The sequence below is a fragment of the Tamandua tetradactyla genome, chromosome 4, assembly GCF_023851605.1.
Source record: "Tamandua tetradactyla isolate mTamTet1 chromosome 4, mTamTet1.pri, whole genome shotgun sequence".
Taxonomy (NCBI): Eukaryota; Metazoa; Chordata; class Mammalia; order Pilosa; family Myrmecophagidae; genus Tamandua; species Tamandua tetradactyla.
In genome coordinates this window covers 167,215,100-167,235,811 of record NC_135330.1, presented here as the reverse complement: position 1 = coordinate 167,235,811, position 20,712 = coordinate 167,215,100, and the positions used below count along the sequence as shown (strand labels likewise).

At 39.1% G+C, this 20,712-nt stretch overlaps 1 protein-coding gene across 9 annotated transcripts in view; it reads right to left on the bottom strand.

The window, feature by feature from the left end:
- Positions 1-20,712, bottom strand: part of FARP1 (FERM, ARH/RhoGEF and pleckstrin domain protein 1) — a 356,780-nt gene that overhangs the window by 62,916 nt on the left and 273,152 nt on the right. For all 9 annotated transcript variants that reach the window (XM_077158563.1, XM_077158564.1, XM_077158560.1 and 6 more), the window contains 7 exons: positions 18,860-18,974; positions 17,879-18,026; positions 15,622-15,717; positions 14,162-14,325; positions 13,353-13,421; positions 10,769-10,844; positions 9,248-9,497 (listed from right to left, as the gene is read on the bottom strand). In XM_077158563.1, coding sequence (XP_077014678.1) covers positions 9,248-9,497; positions 10,769-10,844; positions 13,353-13,421; positions 14,162-14,325; positions 15,622-15,717; positions 17,879-18,026; positions 18,860-18,974 — 918 coding nt within the window. The remainder of the gene's footprint in view (positions 1-9,247; positions 9,498-10,768; positions 10,845-13,352; positions 13,422-14,161; positions 14,326-15,621; positions 15,718-17,878; positions 18,027-18,859; positions 18,975-20,712) is intronic.

Here is a 20,712-nt window from a genome sequence, read left to right as displayed (position 1 = left end):
GGCTTAAAAATAAACTCATAAAATTCTGACAAAAGAGAGATTTTTAATCTATTTCTTTGTGTCACAAAAAATGGTATTTCTAATACTTAGTTGTACCTCTACTGTATTTTAAACTGGCCAATAAAATGGTAATTCTATTTTTAAAAATCAGATGAGTGTTATTTTTCCTATTAAGGATGGAACAAGGAAAAATGACTATAATTTTTATAAAATAGCCACCCACAACAGGTGGGTTAAATATTTAAATATTTGAGAATGAGAGTATCGGTGAAAATGAAGCGCTGGTTGCTTTCTCAATTCCCCCTTCAAAATTTCAAAAAGAGCAAATATTAAAAATGTATTTATGCTCTTCCTTCAATATTTCCCTAAATACAGTTATTTATTACACAAGCTTTTAGATGTCACTCACGTGTCATTATTTGTCTCCTGTAATTTGATTCTAAAATATGGGAGATTTTATCTCTATGTACCCAAAATAGACTCCAAAGGCACACATAGGAAATACATTACAGCTGTAGATTTTTATCTTTTTAAAGGCCCTTTTAATATCCATAATCTCTCTCTACAACAGAATACAATGAACTCTAGAGGGATTATCTGCATTTGAAAGACAGTCATCAAAAAAGATCAGTATTATGATGAATAATGGGCAGACATCTGAACATGCTAGATTTCCTATAGCCTGATATTTAAGTACCCCCTCCCCCAATGGAGTATGTGAAAAAAGTTGGCAGCATTTAATCGAAATTACAAGGTTTCACAAGAAAAACCAGGTAATAGGATTACCAATATTAGCGATGTTCTCCTCTTCTTGTTAAGTTGTTGAGCATAATGTAGACCAAGTTCCTTTAAGAAAAGTTTCACAAGCAGCTAAACATCGACTTAGCAGTTCATCAAGCAATTCAAAAAAAATAGCAATGCAACTTGCCAAAAAAATAAAGAGAGAAATGCTGCTAATGGAGCAATGATAACGAATGTACTAGCTTGTTCTTACTCAGAGGGAAAAGATAAAGGAAAATTCTCCTTTGTTTGAACATGGTGATGGTGGTGGTGGTGGCGACGGCAGCGGTGGCAGTATTTGGGGTGGGGAACATGGTGCTTCGTACCAATGAAAATTATCTTGTACTCAGGACAAAGCTTCAGCCATCAGTGGGACAGAACAGTTAAACCATTGACAGTTTTTTACAGCAAGATACCTGTTAGGACAAGTAAAAGCCTCTTCAGTTTAGATTAACAAGAGATAGTAATACCGTGCATACACTGTTACATGAGTTTGGCTTTCCATGCTTAGAGAATCACCAGGCTCGTTATTATTGGAGAAGCCAACATTCTTCCTGGTGGCATGAATCCATGCTTTATTGAGATACTGCACTCTTAGGCAGTGGAGAGAAGATGAAGCCAGACAGCATCTGTGAGAGCTTACATTGTGGGCACACACCGGTATTCAAAACAGCTTACTGGCGATGAGAAGCCAGGTGGGGCACAGGTAGGTGACATGCCTTCTCTGCATGCTGTACCCCCAGACAAAACAAACGCTAAACCAATTCTTCATATAGATATGATCGATGTGAGGTTTTCTAGCCTCCATTTAGATAGGGTGTTCACATTCAAAATCTAGAGGGCCGTCCTTTGGTTCACGGTCTGAGCTCACCTCTGCAAGCTGCTGCCACAGATGCTCTCTGTCTCCACGAGCCCCTGTCCCCTGACCACAGTGATCCTGCTCACTTCCAAAGACCCCCCACCCCTGCCTCTGCACTGCCCGAAGTTCAAAGTGCAAGAGTTCATTGGAAAATGAAATCTGAAAAAGAAACTCTTGTATTCATCTTCTGTTTGCCCACTTTTCATGAAATGAGGTACACACGGAAAAACCCAAGGGTGCTTCCATGTTAAGGCTTGTTCAGTAAACAGGATCACTGTATTCCAGAGGAAACAGGTATTCCAAGTACAAACTGGTATTCAGCAGTGTAAAAAAAATAATAATAAAAGACATCAGACAGCACTCCAACAATGCAGGGAGCAGCAGATACACCATGCTTGGAGGGTAAAGACAGAACACTGAAAAAAAAAAAAAGCTTTTTCTCCCAGACAGGTACATGCTGACAAAACAGTGCATACAATGGAACAACAGAAAAATGTTTTCTCAAATTTATTAAACAAATGACAAAAATGAGAATGAAGTCCCCAGCCTCTTCTACTTTTAAATTAATTTGGTGTATTAGAACATTTTAATAAAATATATTATCTATAGAATATTAAATATACACGCAGGGAGGACAGAAGGGAGTTAGAATACTAATACAGGACAAGCTGTGAAGTTTGGTTAGTTAGATTTTTCACATCAACTTTCCAGGCAGAAGGGGGAAGAAATAGGGATTTATTAGTCCATTAGCCAGTTTAGGGGCTTATGGAGAAAGCAGCAAGCGTGCGTTCACAACTATGGAAGACCTATCTTTGGTCTTTCTGTACATCAGTGCAGGCAGAAGGACAACTGCTTTGTTTTTCACGAAGTAACTCCCAGGCCCAGGAAAAAGGAGTTGAGAGTTTTGTTTCTTGAGCCAAAAAGTTCATCTGTGAGTAAGGACAGGCCTATCACCACCCCTACTTTCTCCTGTTTCAAGCCAGTTAAAATTGTCCCCCTGATTCACAGTGAAGCAGAAGCACTAAATAAAAGCTCCAAGTACCACTACAATCTCTAAGTCTTCCTCAAAGAAGAGTTCATCACTGTAATATGTTTTTACACAAAAACATACAAATAGTCCTCGCTCTCTTCCGTAATGCCCTGGGTTTGTGTTCTCTTTGCAGTTTTCACTGATTGCCAACTCCTCTTCAGCATTCCGAAATCACTGGACCTGGACCTAGCAGCAAGAATCAAGTACCTTCCAGTACCCATTTTCCACGATTGCACTAGCAGCCTTGTGGAGCTAACCTTTTAGACTGGATCTCAACTACACAAGTAGTTCAGATATTCTGTGTCAACAGTTGATTTCTAATCCTCCCTACTGGCAAGTACAAAACTACTCTGAGATCAGGGTAACCTGATCTTAGAACTCACACAAAGAAGCAAAAGAATTGCCTTCTATTTAAAAGTGATAATCAAATGGTAGAGGAGGCCAAAAAGATGCTGAAGTTTCAGTATCCAGGACCAAGCTGTGATGTCTGAACCATTAGTCTTTTGATGCCGAAATTGTCCTGAACAAATTAGATTCTATCCCATTTTTAAATCTTTCAGGAAAAGAACACTTCCTAATTTTCCTCTTGCTTCTACCAGGATATTTTAATTGCTTTCATCAGGAAATTTTTTTAAAGTTCCTCATACCATTGATTTCATCTATTTATATATTTTTCGGATTGGTGTGCTCTTTATTTTTTAAAACAAGACCTCTTGTTTCAAAACAAGATTCCACTCTTCCCTTCCCCACCCCACCCCCAAAATATGTATATATATACAAACAAGCATTTAAACCCTTTGTACATAGGGACATGCTTGGAAATCTCTAACTAGGCTATTCAAGGAAATCACAAGCAGCCCTTTTCAAGTATATATCCAAACAGGTGGTAAGTAGGCCATATTTAGATCTTTGATGCCTAAAACAGTAGGCCAAATTATCACATGGAAATACTCTTGCTTTTTATTACTTTTTTTCCTTAATAAAAGAGAACTGCTACATTAAGTAGCCTGCTGATTTTGGTCTAAAAGTCATGGCTTCATTTTAAATAACAGCAACTGGTGTTAGAGGTATGCAAAAGTGTTCACTAGAGACTCCATTTCCCTATATTAAATTTCACTCAATTAAGCAGAAACAGATGGGATTAACCTAACAAGGAAAAAGCACTGCCAGTAAATTCTTTAATGTTGCCAGAGAAAATGTCTTTAATCACTTACTGCTCAAAGAAATCCAATCAATAGTACCTTCCCACCCATATGTTCTTACAGATTTGGCTAACATGGTTAAATGTAAAACTCAGAGAGCTACCAGCAATGGATTATTTTGAAATGTTCACCTGTTTAAGGTTCAAAGAAACTAGCTCTATTACAAAGACTGTACTGAAAGCCTCTTTTGCAGTTCAATTTGTAGAATTTAGCAGCAACGAAAACGGACTTATACCATGAAACTGCAGGAAAGCCACCCTAAGAGTAACTAAGCTTTAACTATGAGAGAAGGAATGTCTGGAGTACAAGGGAGAAGCAGGGGGTGGGGTGGGGATGGGGGTTGGGGGGAGTGGGGAGAAGAGACTTTCCTGGGAATGCAACTCTGAGAGCTCTCAACAAAACTCTGGCTAATCTGAGTAAGGCAAAAACAAGTGATTGAGAGTGAAGCAAACAAACTCAAATTACACATGATGGTTAAGAAGGCCTCACATTTCTTAATTTAGGGCTGGGTCTACCTAGAACTCAATTACTGGTTACTGGAGAAAGCTTCAAGTCCATTTTGCACTGAAATAGGGGATAATATCTGAAGAGGGAAAAGCTGATTAAAAATACGTAAACACTGATTTATAGACATTGACAACAGTTTCAACTAAATTTAGTGACGTTTTAATGTTTTAATTTGTTCTTCTTTTAGGAATTGCTTGACAACATAATTAAGATGATTGGAAGGCTTTTAATAAGCAGGCTGAGTTTCTGATTCAAATTCAAAACAGATTGGATTCTATATACCTGGTGAAAATTTTGAGAGTTTAGCAGGCCTGGTAGTCGTTTTTTGGGTTATTTTTATTTTTATTTTTAAAGCGTTGCTTTATTTGAATCTTCAAAGAAGTTTTGAGAATAAAATTGAAAAATTATTCACATTTTAGGTTAGGCCATGTGGCCCAGTTTGGTGAGATAAATTTGTGAGATAGTCTCAAATATGAATAACATATGTAGGGTAAATCTGGCCCACAGATTTCTTTTAATTAAATGCTCATCTAATAAAATATTGTCAATGGCATACAGATGACTGTCAAAGGAGCTGAAGCCATTCATTTTGAGTTCTGGAACTCATTAAATGCATTTCTTCATGCTAAAAGAATTTCTTGCATTTTTACTTTGTCCTTAAAAAGCAGCAGCGAGAGCAACAACAAAAGGTCTGCCATTTGCATATGTTGAAATAATACTCAACAAAAGATATGCAATGCAAGGAGGCCCTTTAATAACCCTGAGTGGCTTCAAGATTTATAGATATGATTGGTCTTATATCTGTGCTCTTAAGATCACTTCATAGAACAGTCTTAGAAAGGCTATCATCACTGTGGATTTAGGAGACCTATAGCTATTGTCCTATGGGGAAAAATGGCTCACAGGTTTGCAGAAACCCCTTTAGAAAGCTGAATATATTTACAGGTGGCTAATCTCTGTTCTTCATTCTTCATGCCCAACCCATCTCGTTTTCCCCCATTCTTAGTACAACTTTTTGCCTGTGTATGCCCTTCTTCTGCCACACAGTGAGACCTGGAGGCCGGGTAAGCTCCAGGGGACAGGAGTCTCACAAAGGTCAAGGTGTGCAGAAAACAGATTGGTGGGGACTACTGGCTCAACCCACGCTCTGTACAATGGCAGTGGGGAGAACAGGTAGCCTCCGCAAATGGGTTCTACCAGGCCCACAGAATGCTCAAGTTGACTACTCTAACCAATGCCCTGAAATCCGTATTAGTGCAGAGGCACCAGGCAATTAGTGAATGTTCTCAGCACATCAGGGTATGCAGCTTTTGAATAAACTATGGTCCCTCTATTTTAAGCACCATTAATTTCACCAGGATTGTTGTTTTTGTAAATACTGGCCAAGAATAAGAAATTGAGTTGCTTGGCTGGTCCCAAACCAGTGAAGGAAAAACCGTATGAGCAACCAACCCTAAGAGTGGGAAACCCTGTCAATACAGAAATGAGTACACCTCCATTATCAGCAGCTTTTAATATATTTCAGATAAAAGTCACTTCTTTAGGAAAAAAGCAAAAGAACAATTATTGGAGCATACTTTGCTTTGGAGGTTTACATTTGATGATTCACACTATATGCTGGGTATGTTAATACTTGCTATTCATATTTCATTATCTAATTGCTATATCACAAGAGGTAAAAAGAAAACTCATTTGAAAACCACCCACACAAATAAAACACTAGATTCCAAATCAGATTATGCTTAACTCACATTTGACTAAAATTTTATATAGCAAATCGACATCTTTCTCTAAGTCCCAAACAGAATATGCAGAAACTTGCTATCACTGAAAAGACTTACAGTGATTCATCCCACCTGACAGACCATAATTGCTTAAGTAAAGTCTACATGCTCCTTGGTCTCAAATCTGATTTTAATTATTAATCCATAAAAGATACTCCAAAATTAAAACATGGAATCAAAGCATTCTATTGCTCTAAGATATCACATAGAGTAAAACGCTGGAGTTTGGAAACCAAAGTTCTTGTTCCAGCTTAGTCATGCAATAGCTGTGCGACTGCGTAAAATCACTTAGCCTTGTCAGACCATGTTTTCTCACCCATAAATTGAAGGTATGCCCTAGAGGATCTCAAAGGTCCCCTCCAATTTTAAAATTCTGTGATTCTTTTAAATATATAAATCTAAAGCAAGGTATAAACAGGCTACTTCAATGAACATCTTTTGAACTATTCAAAAATCAATTTGATTCATCAATCATGCACTGAATCAAATGATTAGGAAAATAAAACAAAGAAGGTATGTATAAAAATGGATTAAGTGTTCAGAATCTTTAAAACTGCCTTATTGACATTCATGTGGACAGATAATCATTGGTGAATCACAAGGACAGTCAATACTTCTATTTGTTATGTACTGCTACCAAATTCTTCTCAGTTTCCTGAACATGCTTAGCTCTTCCCTTCTGACAAAACCATATGATTAGTTTAGTAAGGCCATTGGCTTGGCAGCACATCAAAGAAGTATTGTAGTCACAACTCTTTTCAATCTTGTAGTTACTAAGGATCTAAAACTGTATTCTACAAATTTATCTTAAAAAGAAAAATACCAAAGTATTTCATTTGTGATGCTTTTCTTACTCTCCAAGTAAACCAAAAATTTAGCTAACACTTTCAACATATTCCACTAGATTCTAGAAGGTAATTATGTTTGGCTGAGAAGTGACCCTGGCTGTCCAGTAGAATCATCTGGGAAGCCCAAGCCACACCCCAGGTCAACTAAGTAAAAATCTCTGGGGCCTGGGCCCAGGCATTACAAATTTTTGAAATGTCCCAGATCATTTCAACGTGCAGCTAAGGTTGAGAAACACTGCAAGTAAAAACCAGACTCTTTGATCTAAAATACAGGAATGCAGGATGAAAGGCACTGGCATACGCGGGCAAAATTTAAATAAGTCAAATCTCTCACTATTTCCTCTTTCTTTTTTTACTGCTCAGAGAAACATCCACAAATCATTGTTCCCAAGAGTATACACTGTTCACAAGAGTGTGAATGGGAAGACTGTGCATAAAAACTAATCAAGGGCCATGATTCTGGAAAACCATCCTTCTCTGTGTTGGATGTGATTTAAAGGCAGGCATTCAATATGCTAACCTCTGCAGACAACAGCCCTGTTGCAAGCCCTGCATTGCTCAGCAGCATTTCTGTTTCTCCAAGAGATTCTCAGAGCACATTATGACTTCTTCAAACATATGTAACAATTTCATCCACCACTGCACACCTGAAGCAAATCAGCAATTCCAGTTATAATTATAATGCAGAAGATTTAATCACCTTTATAGTATTCCCCATATAAAGAACAGAAAGAAGAAATAACCCTAAATTCTTCCCATTAAAATAGTCATTATTCTTGACCAAGATTTTATCAACACTTAATCTCAATTAGCAATAAACCTAGGTTGGGCCTTGGATTTTGTCTGCTCCTCACTTTATGAAGCACGGAAAAGAAAGCCCTCCTTTTAGAGGAGGAGGGGGAAATAAAACCAACACCTTTCCTGCCATCTTAATGATACTTCTGTCCAAACACCCAACCAATAGGAGGCTGATCTGCATACATAACTGAACAAACACAGAAAATTTCCACATAAAATATAATACTCTATACGTATTATCAGATTCATAATAAATTGTTCCTTTTTTTTTTTTTAAGAGAGCAAGCCACCAAGCAAAGTTTTGTTTTTTGTAAAGACTTCAGGAGTCAGGCATATCCTATCCAAATATGTGCCTGCCCAACATTTTCTCTAACAAATATTGATTAAAATTTAATGAGTCACCAGACTAGATAATCCTTATTGAAACCAGGGACTCATGTCCCCAGGTTTCCTCTAGCCCCTTCACTCATCTTCCTCCCTGTCCCCACTCAGATGCAGGCCACCCAAGGATTTCTTACTCCTAGGCATGGAAGGGGAGCTCAGCATGGCTGGATTTCCGTACATGAGGGGCTGGCTCAAAGGGGTCACCATTTCAGGGTCTGAATCACTGGATTCAGTCCCACTGCTGGTAGAGGCCTCGGTCATCTGTAAGGGTGCCCGCTGGTCCTCTGTGCTACTGGCACACACTGCTGGCGGTAGGATGGGCATCTTTGTGGTCAGGCCCACAAGAGGGGCCCCGTTAGCCAGCGTGCTCCCTTCTGACACAGCCAAGTTGGCCAGTCCTGCATTTTCCTGGCCATTGAGCCTATCTATTGCCTCTGGCGTTGATGCTGCTTGGCTAAGGATGAGTGGGTCCGTCTCTGACTTATTATACCTACTAGGAAGGTTTCGCAAGTATGGCCTTTGTAAGGCAGGGGAACAATTTTCATAATGGGGACCCTGGTTTAGGAGAATCTCTTCTCCCATACTTCTCTCCCTACTGTCTTGTCCGTTTTCGGAGACATAACCTTGAGACCCAGTCCTGTCCCAACTCATATTTGGACTTGAGCTTCTGCTACTGGGAGACAAGGGAGTGGCCAAGGGGCTCTGACCGCCTGAGCCCCTGAACATTTCATCTATCAGAGAGCTATGTCTTGGGAGTCTGGGGCTCCCACTTATATCAAAGGTTATATCTGCTGAATCATCATCAATGAATTCTCTGGAGGGAGGCCTGGAGGACTTTACAGAGTGAGGGGCAGCCCTGTGCCTAGCCTCTATCTGCCTCTCATCCCTGGAGAGCAGATAAACACCACTGGTCAAATCACCCTCATAATTGTCATTTGTTTGGGACCGTGACTGGGACGCTTGTTCTCTGAGAAGGTCGTATTCACTATCTATATCACTGCAGTCAATGAAAGGAATGGAAGTGCTGCTGCCTCTAGCAGCCCTGGATGCTGGACCTGTGCTTGGCTGCTGGGACTGAGGTTTACTCTGCTGGATCCTATCCTTAACGATCTCCTCCTCTTCTTCCATCGGCACCTCGATGGCTCCATCTGCCTTCTTGTTACTCGGTGGGCTCTTTTTCAGAGAAGGGCTTTGGTGAGACCCAGGCTCTTCGGCTGAAACTTTCAGTTCCTTTCCTTGCTGGCCACTCTGGCTGCCTGGCGACTCAGCACCTTCTCTGAATGTAAGGCTGGCGTTCTGCTGAGACTGGGTGGAGCAGGAATAAGAAAAGGAAGAAGAGAGAAAGGAGATTGTTACACCAGAGCTGAAAAATAGAAAGAAAAGTCAGAATCTAATTTAATATCAGCCCTTTACGCTTCAAGCAGAGGAAGGATTGTCAAGTAAAGACTGCCCACTACAGGGCTATGGCAAAGCACGCTGACAGTAACCCTGCACTTGACAATGACCTTGGTCATTATCCCAGAAGTTCTTCCAGTGCCAATGCTGCCAGCGTCAATGCTGACAATGCTGGGTCCCCAGCACGACATCTTACACTCTAATGTCTGCTTTCTAGGACCCACAATTTCAGATTGGGTTTCAAAGGTTTCTAAAGAACAAGGGGGCCTGTTAGTTCAAAGGGGTCTTCCAAAGGAAATGTGGGCAGAGAGAGGAAGAAAACACATCTTGGGTCCCTGAAGGCAAGTAGACACTAATTTTTAGAAAAATGACCCAAAACCCTTCTTTGCTTATACTTATAGAGGTAGAAGGGACAGATTAAGGTTTTTTTTTTTGTTGTCATTTTTTTAAATATGCAATGAAACTTCCTTCATGTTATTCCTCAACAAATTCTTATTCTCTTTTGGAGAAAACCCTGAAAACTCATCCAAAAAACGGTTCCAGAGCAGGAGTGAAAATGCCTCTTTTTGCCAACTATGGTCAGTGCCCTGTAACCCAAACTCTGGGAACTCACTGCTCAGTTTCATGCCAACAAAGAGTCCTGACCTTGACACCAAGCTGGAGCTATACCCTATACCCATTAGTTGCAAAGCTGGTGCCCCCCCACCCACCCACACACACAGTGGACCCATTTAGCTGCATGGCAAGGTCCGTTCTCCTGGCTCCCTTCACTAAGCTGAGCCCAGGCCCACAGAGCAAATGTCCTTCTGGCTTAGAGCACATTCAACAGAGCTGGAGATCAGAAGTCAGCAGCATTACAGAAAATCTTCCAGAGCCTGCTAAGCCCAGGTTGGAGTGCACATTCAACAGAGCTGGAGATCAGAAGTCAGCAGCATTACAGAAAATCTTCCAGAGCCTGCTAAGCCCAGGTTGGAGTGCACAGAGCACAAAATTTCTGTCTGGTCAATGCCAGGGCACATAAGCAGGCTCTCACTTGTAAAAACTCCCCAAAGCTTTGTAAAGTACAAGGAACTCAAAAGCCTGTTATGAAGGAACTCAAAAGCCTGCTATGAAGGACAGCATTCACCAGACGAAGTCTGGGGTGAGAAAATCAGAGATAATAGTATATAACCCTTACTGACTTGTTTTGGCACTTCTGAATTCGGTTCTGTAGGCTGCATAGCAAGGCCCCTGATGGAATGAATCTTGCTGTGTTTCCTGGGAGAAATCACATAAGATGAGTAAAATTAAGTGAGTTTTTTTTTTTCCTTTGTCAAGAAAAACAGCAGCAGCATGATTCCCTTCCTTAATAATGAAGGCCCACAAAGCGTTTTTTTAAATGCTACCTGGAAACAGACCTGCAGTCATCCTCTTCATAACACTTGATGGTTTGGGGTTACTGAAGCAGCACTCCCCTGTTCCAGTATTAGAGGTACAGCCAGTTAAAGGAGCTTTAGAAATTTGGTTATTAACTTTCTAGTAATGGGAAAAGTCATTGAGGAGGGAAAAGTTGGCTGGGCTCTTACATGCTCTGAGTTGCAGCCAAAGCGTAAAATAAGAAATCAATTCATGTATTTTGGGTAATTACTTTCTAGATTAGTTCTACATGGAGGTAATTACCACTAATCAGCTAACACTTTATAGCATGAAATTCAGAGGAAAAGGCTGCACTATGAATGAATTTATGGACTCAACGGTGGAAGGAAACAACTTTAAGGCCACAGACAACTCTCCTTTAACTTTTCCCTTCTCTTAGTCCACCAAACACTTCATCCCCATTAAATAAGCATTAGAAAATTTTCAGATGCTTAAACATAAAACTGTATATAGAGGCCAGATTTCAAAGTATAGAAACAAAATGCGGCATATACACACAATGGAATATTATTCAGCTGCAAAGCAGGAGTGAGGATCTGATGGATCCTATAACATGGATGAACCTTGAAGACATGAGACTGTGTGAAATAAGCCAGGCAGAAAAAGACAAATATTCTATGACCTTGCTTATGTGAATTACCCAGAAGAAGAAAATTTCAAAGAGCCTGATAGTAGATTATAGTTTACCAGGGGCTGGGTTTGGAAAGAGGGGAAGAGGGAGTTACTGTTTAATGGGTGTAGAGTTTTGGTTTGAGGAGATGGAAAAGTTGGGGTAAAGGACATTGGTGATAATATCATAATATTGTGAACATAATTTATATTACTGAAATCTGAACTTCTAATGGGAAATCTTGAATTGTATATATATTACTATGATAAAAAATTTAAAAAATTCCAAGAAGCATATGAGTTGCTTCCAAATAGTATGGATTAATACAGAAAAGCTCTGGAGGGTCCATATTCTGAATTACAGCAAGAACTGGGTCACTTATTACATGATACTCAAAGGCTAATCAGTTACTAATCTTCTAAGAAAATTACGAAGTTTGTTATATCAAGAGATAGATGCAAAAAACCTCCTATACATATGTTTCTAGATACAGGCCAGAAGAAACAACCCCAGGTTTGGAAGAGGATAAATATATAAGGAGGGCCATAATGTTTGTTTCAGTAAAATTAAAACAAAACACTGAAACAACTTGAATGCTAATCAAGAGGGAAACCAAGAAAATGTAATATCTTCATAATACTATATGACATTCAAAAATATACCTAAAAACAGGCTAGGGTTAGAAAATCAAGATGCAGAATTACGAGCAGTGTGATACTACTTATATAAATGAAAAAGCAAACATACAAATCAATTCTACGTATTGTTTTTGGATGCATGGATATATGAAAAAAGAAGTAACAAAACTGTGGGAGTTGTAACTTCTGGAGAGGGGAGAAGGGAATGATGAGGGATTTTGGTTAAAGGTAGCTTGAACCCTCTCTGGAAATACTAGCTACATATAAAAGAAAAAATCATAGAAACAAATACATCAAAATGTTAGTTGTTAAATCTAAGTAGTAAAAAAATGGATGTTTATTGGATTATTCTCTTTGTTGTAATTTTTAAATATATCAAAATGAAAAAAAATTTTAAAAACACATGCACTGGACTGTATTTGGGTTGTCCTCACATTATTACTTTATCCTTTATCTCTGTCCCTTCTGGGTTTTGCTTCTCCCTTCTCATGGCAACACAGGGGCCACTAACCAGATCTGAGACCTGGCCTAGTTACTTAACTTCTTTGTGCTTCATCTTCAAAAAAGGGAATACAATAATGCTTACCAGAAAGAGGTGGTATGAAGACTAAATGAGTTAATATAAGTAAACCACTTGGAACATGGCCTGTCACATAGTAAGAGTTATTATAAACTTTTGTTAATCATGATAATAATAAAATTAATCCTATTTCTGTTTACCTGAACTTCATTTAATTACAAAGTTTGTAGAAATCCATTCAATTAAAATCCCCAAATATTTAAGGCTTCCCCGATGAGCAAGTTTTTACAGTGTTTTATCCCTGCAGCCGTCTCCTGGTCCTTGACTAGCCCTGCCCTCTGCTAGCTTCCTCTCCTCTTCAACTCAGTCTATTCCCCTCTTCTCCTCTTACACTTGGGTGAGTGCCCCTGAGCCCTAAAGTGTTCCTGTCTAATGCTAAACTTTTCAAGGTTTATGGTAAAGCAGTAATTCTACAACTCTCTGGACACTGAGACTAGATGACAAAATATTTGGCAGCAATAACTATAACCTAGAGCTTATGACTTTTTTCAAGTCAGGAAGAGCATCAAAGTTCCTCTTACCTTTCAAACTGCACTTTTTTATGTCCTCCTTCTTTAACATAGTCGAGAACTTGCTTCTGTGTCCGACCACTAAAAGTGAAGATCACGAGGGAAAAGGGGAGAAGACACCAAGGCATTTTCTTTTAAACACACAAACATCAACAGACCATCATCTTTGCTTCCCCTCTTTCCACAAGTGGAAGATGTGTGTTTTCTCAGGCAGCCAGAAATAAAAGCAATTCTAAGAAAACCTGTGCTTTTGTGTCTACCTCTTGATATTTCCCTTACATATAATGGGAAAAGCATTTAATGAACTAAACCCACTTATTAATTGTGAGCAACCACTCTAAGAGTCTGTAAGCCTCAAGATGGTGGGGATATATATATATATATATATTTACTGTGATAGCCCCAAAGCTTACAACAGTACTTGGCACACAGAAGGCACACAAATATTTGTTCAAAGTATAAATGAGTAAGTGAACCAATGATGAGCAAGTCTACATATCATTCTAGGAACTTATGAAAAATGTTGGACCCTTTTATTTCTACAGAGAGAAGAAAGCCTTTCTGAACTGGAGTTACAAGTTTATTGGGGCTGGGTCGATTGCCTGGTGGCCAGTTAATGTCTGACCAGAGCACAGCGAGGATGACACTAGAAGCCTGAAGGGATAACTCAAGCCAACACCTCCATCAGCCACAGATCTTAGGGACCAGCAAGTGTTCTCGTTAGCTACTTACTGTATATCACAGCAGCTGTGATAGAGAATAGGACAAGAGAAGTGTCAGGAACACATGGCAAACAGACAGGTGTGACGTGTCAGCCTTACCTGAACCGAAATGATGACCCTCGACTAAAGAGAACGGGCTTCGGCTTTGGTTTGGGCTCTTCAAAAAGTCTAAAAAAGGCATGATGTTCAACACAGATTTTCCAGAAGGACTTGCAGAAATCCCGACTGGCCATTAGGAATTCCAAGGTATCCTGGTATGAGCTCTAAAAACAGAAAAGACCAACTTTGCTTTCCATTACAGACATTCAGTTGAAGTATGAGAAAGGGTTTAGAAAACTAATTTATACAAAAAAATTTCAATTGCATATTTTACTATAGCATGGCCAAAATTTAAATATTTAGTACAATATGATTGTTCCTAATGACAAGTCATCATCACCATCCAACCATTTTCTTCCCCATGGAATTTCTTAGAGGAACTAACAGAAAACAATAACAGAGATTCAGCAGAAGTGATAACATTTCTTTTGACAGAATTCATAAATTATGTTTACTTGGCTTATTTTTCCTTCTCAAATAGAATCCAAGAACCAAAATTCCTCTCTTCTTTTTGCCTCCCTAAAATAACTAAAACACAATTCTTTTTGTTTTCTTCCTCACGGTTCACATCAACTTTGAATATTAGTCTTAAATCTTTTCTCTATTAAAAATAGCATATGGCTCAAGTCTCCAAGTGGTCCCAAGAACCATGCAGAAAATGAAAATTTTTTTTCTGGAGCACAAAAGCATCACTTGAGGCTGCAAAATTCATGTCTTTTGAGTCTAGAAAGGGGATATGGTAATCTTCCATTCCCACAACCAAATGCTCCCAATTTAAGTGGCCATGTTATGTAAACAGATGGAACCACAGTCCTTACTATTCCCAGCAGTTCCAACTATTTAAGGGGATCTGACATTTCTGGACAGACCCCACTTACAAGCAAGTTGTGCTGCAATTCTTCATTTGCAGGTCAGCTCTCTGGAACGCAAAATATATTTTCCCATAGAAAAGAACTTATAAAGAGGGTTTATTTCCCAGGTCAGGCCATAAAAGCCTATTTAATCCATACTGTAACTAAACTATAAGCCTACACTGCTGTTTATAATCATGTTTCCATGGGAAAAAGTCCTCTAAGTTCTAGTTGGGGACACAAGGGACATACCACTCACCTCTCCTCCCATCACCATTTCCTACAGGCAGACAAGAGAAGACGCTGCTATTCCCTTCCCTGACCCAGATCCCCACGTGAGAAACATCTTTAGGGGTTCTGTGGGAAGTACATATGCTTCACACTCTCACTGTTCATTTACTGAGAATGAGTTACTAGGCATTTGGATACACTGCTACTTATAGACTCTCAAGAGATTTTGTTACAAAAGCACCTGGGGAGCTGTTGGCCATAATTTCAGTAGAAGCCCTGCCAAGAGCAGACTTCAACCCCTTCCAGGGCACTGATTCACCCCCAAAGACTCTGAGGGCAGAGTCAGTTGGTCTCCTTCTCTCTCCTGGGAGCACTTACGTTTGCATCGGGGCGCAACTTGATGAGAAAACGTTTCCTCTTGAAACTAAGCTTCCGTACCTTCGCCCAGTTGAAGGCATTGATCTTAGTGAAACCCTAATAAAAAAGATATCCACTAGTGAGCACTAAAGAGCATAATAAAGAGTTGGCTTGCTTTGCTTATAGGGAGCTGAAGGGAAAAGCATGAGATTCTGTGGCTCAGTACATCTGCCATTCCTTGGAAAATTCATTGAATCTGTGGAAATCAAATAATACCAGTTCCTAAAACATTATTTCCCACTAATTACATGATTTGGCATTCAAACTAAATTAGCCTTCAGGGCGAGGAGAGGATAGTCAAGAAAATAATAAAGATAAATAAAGTCCGTGACAACAATGACAATAATTAGTAGCCATCCTGTATGGAGGGCCAACCATTATCTTAAATGCCTTAAACACCTTACCTTAGCAAACCTGGCACAAAATCTTATGAGATGGATTTATTATCTGCATTTTATAGATATGGAAACTGCAGAATGGATATATTTTGATAGTCCAAAATCAAAATCATGTGGCACATGCCCTTCACCCACGAGTTATTGCTAATAACCACAGAAGCAAGACAGCAAATTAGCTATCAAACCCCACTTTGTCCACACTGGTCTGGGCTGGGGCACCCTCAGGTGTGTATCTTCAAGGACAGAGTACATCCTCTGGGTGGGACTTACATATCCCAAACATCTTTGGGAGCCAGGTGGGATGGGATGGAGAAACAACAGGGAGTTGCTAGACATGTACTCCCATCTTTTCTGTCATCTGAATTGAAATTGGGATTCCTACTCAGCCCACTTTAACACCAGGTCCATTTATTCAAAGTATTAAGAATGAATTAGACTCTGGCAAGAAGATTAACTCCAAGATACGGCATTTGTACATCATTAAATTACTAAGCAATTCTCAATATTTAGATTGTATCAAATGCAATCAAAGCAAATTAATTTGACTGCAGGGCACTCCTGTTCCCCCTTTATGATCTTCAGAAGTGTTTAATGGTTTTAATTTTGAAATTTAATAGTAGACGAAAACTACATTTGGTTTCATTACCATTTTTTTTACTGAATAAAAATCAAAACTGTTAGAAGCAGTCACCTCCTCAAACACCACGTTTTCTCAAAGTGACACTCCCCACTGTCTGCTATGAAACCCGACTTTAATTCCTCCTGAGACATGATTCTGGAATAATTGTGTCTGCCATAGATATCACATGTGTGAGAGGAGAATTGCCAGGACTATTTTGATAAAACACTAAAAGGAAAAATGTAAGAAAGGAAACCTGTACAGAGATTTAGGTCATGCCCAAATTTACAATTTCCAAAACAGGTGAAATTTGACCTTATTTGAAGAGAAAGGCAGATGCTTTCTCCGCACCTTTATGAGACTAAAGCACAGATTACCCGTTTTGTTAAAAAGAAAAGCACTTGGGAAACTTTGGGGTGTGATGAATATGTTCATCATCTTTATGGTATTGATGGTTTCATAGTTGCATACATATGTCAAAATTTATCCAACAGTATATTCCTTAAATATGCGTAGATTATTGTATGTTGGTAATACTTTAATAATGCTGTTAAGAAAAAAAAGAGAAGCACTGATCAATGAAAAGGTAAAATAGCAGTGTGATCAACTTTAGGGCACAGAGAATTGTTGAGCTTTCAAGTGCTTAAGTAAAATACAGGTAAGAATTCCAGTGCAGTGTGTGTTATGTTGCAAAATTACTGCTGTGTAAGGACACAGCTTTTATGAATTTATAAAATTGCTGTATCTTAAAAATGCACATTATACTTTTATTTTTATATTATGTGTATATGAAATCATAAGGAGGGTGTCTCAATCCAAACAAGGTGAAAAAGACAAGAAACAAAACAAAAGAGAGAATAGCAAGTGTAAGTCTGTAAAAGGTGTCTATTTTGAGGTCTGAAATCTTGACTCCATTATACTCTAAGCATAGATAGAGATTTCTGTGATTACAGTAATCAATAAGCCAAACAAATCCATAATTGTGGATTCCCCAAATCATAGCAAAGGCAAATGAAACAGAATCTGCAAGATGAGGGCCTAAAGAAACAGAAAGTCTTAGATAAGGTTAGTTTTTCTCTGTTCACCTAAAAACAGCTCTCAGAGATCTTAATTTGGCCCACCCAACATGAAGTCACAGTCAAAGGGCCAACACTGTCTCCCCATCATCAAGGGAATTGAGTCATGGTCTACATGTTCTCACCTGAAACACTAGAATGCCTGTGTTAGCAACAGCGAGGTTGATCTTGGTTCCTTCTCTGTCCTTGGCTGGGTGCAACCGGATTCCGTACATCTCCAGCCGACGGGCAATCTCCAGGAGCTGGAAATCTGATTCTGCTGGTGTTTGTCCACTGACAAAGCAAAAATTAAAAAGAAAGGCCAGGAGATTTGAATTCCCTGTGTCTATTAACTTGAGATTAAGCAGCTTCTCTTGGGAAATAAATAGGTGTTTCATCAGAAACAGTGGGGCTAGCCGATCAGATGACAACCAACCTCCCCGTTCATTGCAACCCAAAGTCTAGCAGTTAGGAAGGACAAAAGCCCTATTGCTCATGTAACACAAAACCCCAAAAGTCTATCTCAAACTCGGTCAGTTTTCTGGAATCTCAAAGCATTTCCTTTAAGGTCACAGAAAAGCAAAATACCATTGTGTTAAAACAAGTTTTTAGTCACTCCCAATGGACATAAACTTGCAAGCCATGTCCAAAGCAACACTCTTTAGTACTGGCTCAAATGCCTTCCTTAAAAACAACAAAAATATAAAGAATCCTTTTTAAATGTTTTACTGATCAAAACAAAATAAAACAACAAAATGGAGCTGTTGCTAAGGTTCGAAATTATTACAAAATTTTTACTATGTCCCCAGTTTGATTTCCTCCTATGTTGATAATTGGATAGCCCTCTGGTCTAATATGTTCCTTTTTATTCCAAAGCATGGGGTGCCCTAAAACTCTATAGCTACTTTGGTCTCACAAGAAAGCAAGCAAGGAGTCTAGAGCCTTTGTCTGCATTCCTCAGAGTCCAGGATGGATAATGACTTACCACTGACCCTTTCTCCCCCCATCCTTTGCATATTTCTTCATAACAGTTATCATGTGTGCACTTGTGTGTATGCACCTGTGCACACTGGAAGGGCAGAAAGAATCAGGTATTAACAGAAATGTGAGTGATGAGTGAGACTTACATGTGGTTATGGTGAAATTCCACAATTTTGTCTTCCAGGGCATCTTGCTGAGGTATGTACTTATTTTTTGCTAAGTGCTCCCTGTCCAATGCTTCATCAAAATCTCCAATCTCGGCTATTATGAAATGGAGAAAGAAAAATGACCACGCTTGGTTAGCACTTCACAATTTGTTGTATTCCCCAGTGGAATATTATCGTTAACAAACGGGGAAATAGCTGCCAACATGAGGTGATCCTGGCGCATGGGAAATATCAAAAGGGCCAGGTTCAGAAGCGTAAGTGAAGATAATTTAACAATCGTGGCAACATAAGAAGATGGTTTCCAGTCTTCTTTATCTCTAATAGTTGGAAAGAAAACTTCAGAATCACCCATCTCTACCATCTATGTACCTGGTTTGTTTCTTCTTTCTGACCACTTTGCGGTCACTGCCAATCTCGCAATAAATTCTATACATGTAGATTATCACCTTTCAACCTCTAAACAATTTCTGGAATTTCAAGACTTCACACCCTAAAATTAAAACTCTGTGTATAACAACTATTACTGCAAAACCCAAATGCTTATCCTTTAGAGAAAAGACTATTGCCAATGAGTATAAAATAGCAAATCTAATTTGGTAAAAAAAGATTTAAAGAAATGTATTAAATTTGTCTTCTGTTGTCAGAAATAGCTGATCAGATTGCAAATTTCTTATGCATTTTTCATATACAAGAAATATGATGTCTGTTTTTCCCATAAATGATCCCAAAGTGCTTTCATCTGGAAATTTAAAGGATAGAACCTTAAACAATAATTGTATCTTAGCTTAGCAACACTAGCTTGAGTTTAATTTATACCAATTGTGATACCTCCAGTACAACAAGCCTTTTTCTCTGTATCACATATTCTGTTTAACAAGTTTCTAAGAAGTAGCCTTACTGACCAGACAGAGCCCAATGCTGCAGTCTTTTTTATTAAAAGCAGGTGAGTAGTTGCTATGAAACTATCTTTCTTTTGATCACGTGAAGCAGTTTGTCACTGTCTAGGCAATGGGTCTCCAGGACATGTCCTATGTGTTGCTGTTGTACCATAAATCACGCCTATGGAGAATATTTCCTCTTCACAAAACACCATCAACCCACCTGGCAACAGCTGAGCCATGGAAAGAATCAATCCCCAGCTCCCTCCTGCTCTGACAGATCAATAATACTATTTCTTAACTTCCTGGACTTTGGGGCTAATTTCTCTTTTCCTAAATAAAGTAAAATTGCTACCTTCCATTACAAAAACAAGGCAGAAATGGGGGACTTCCCTGGTTGTGGTGCCCCATCAAGACTGGTTACCTTGACCACGACCATCCTGAATTTGCTACAATTTTTTTTATCTCCAGAAAGTATAAGGGGGAAATACCTAAATCCTAAATTTCCTAGGAGCCATTAATTTGAGCTTTAAAATTCATTTGGAAAGCAGTGGGGACAACCAATCAATAGCCCAAACCCTCGATCTTGGGGTTCACCCCTATAAAACTTATTCTTGCAAAGGATAGACTAAACCTACTTAAAATGAGGCCTAAGAGTCATCCCCAGAGAACCTCTGTTGTTGCTTAGATATAGCCTCACTCTCTAAGCCAACTCAGCTGGTGAATTCACTGTCCTCCCCACTAAGTGGGGCATGACTCCCAGGGGTGTAAATCTCCCTGGCAACATGGGAGAAAACTCCAGGATTCACTGAGACCCAGCATCAAGGGATTGAGAAAGCCTTCTTGACCAAAACAGGGAAAAGAGAAATGAGACAAAATAAAGTTTTAATGGTTGAGAGATTTCAAACAGAGTCGGGAGGTTATCCTGGAGGTTATTCCTATGCTTTATACAGA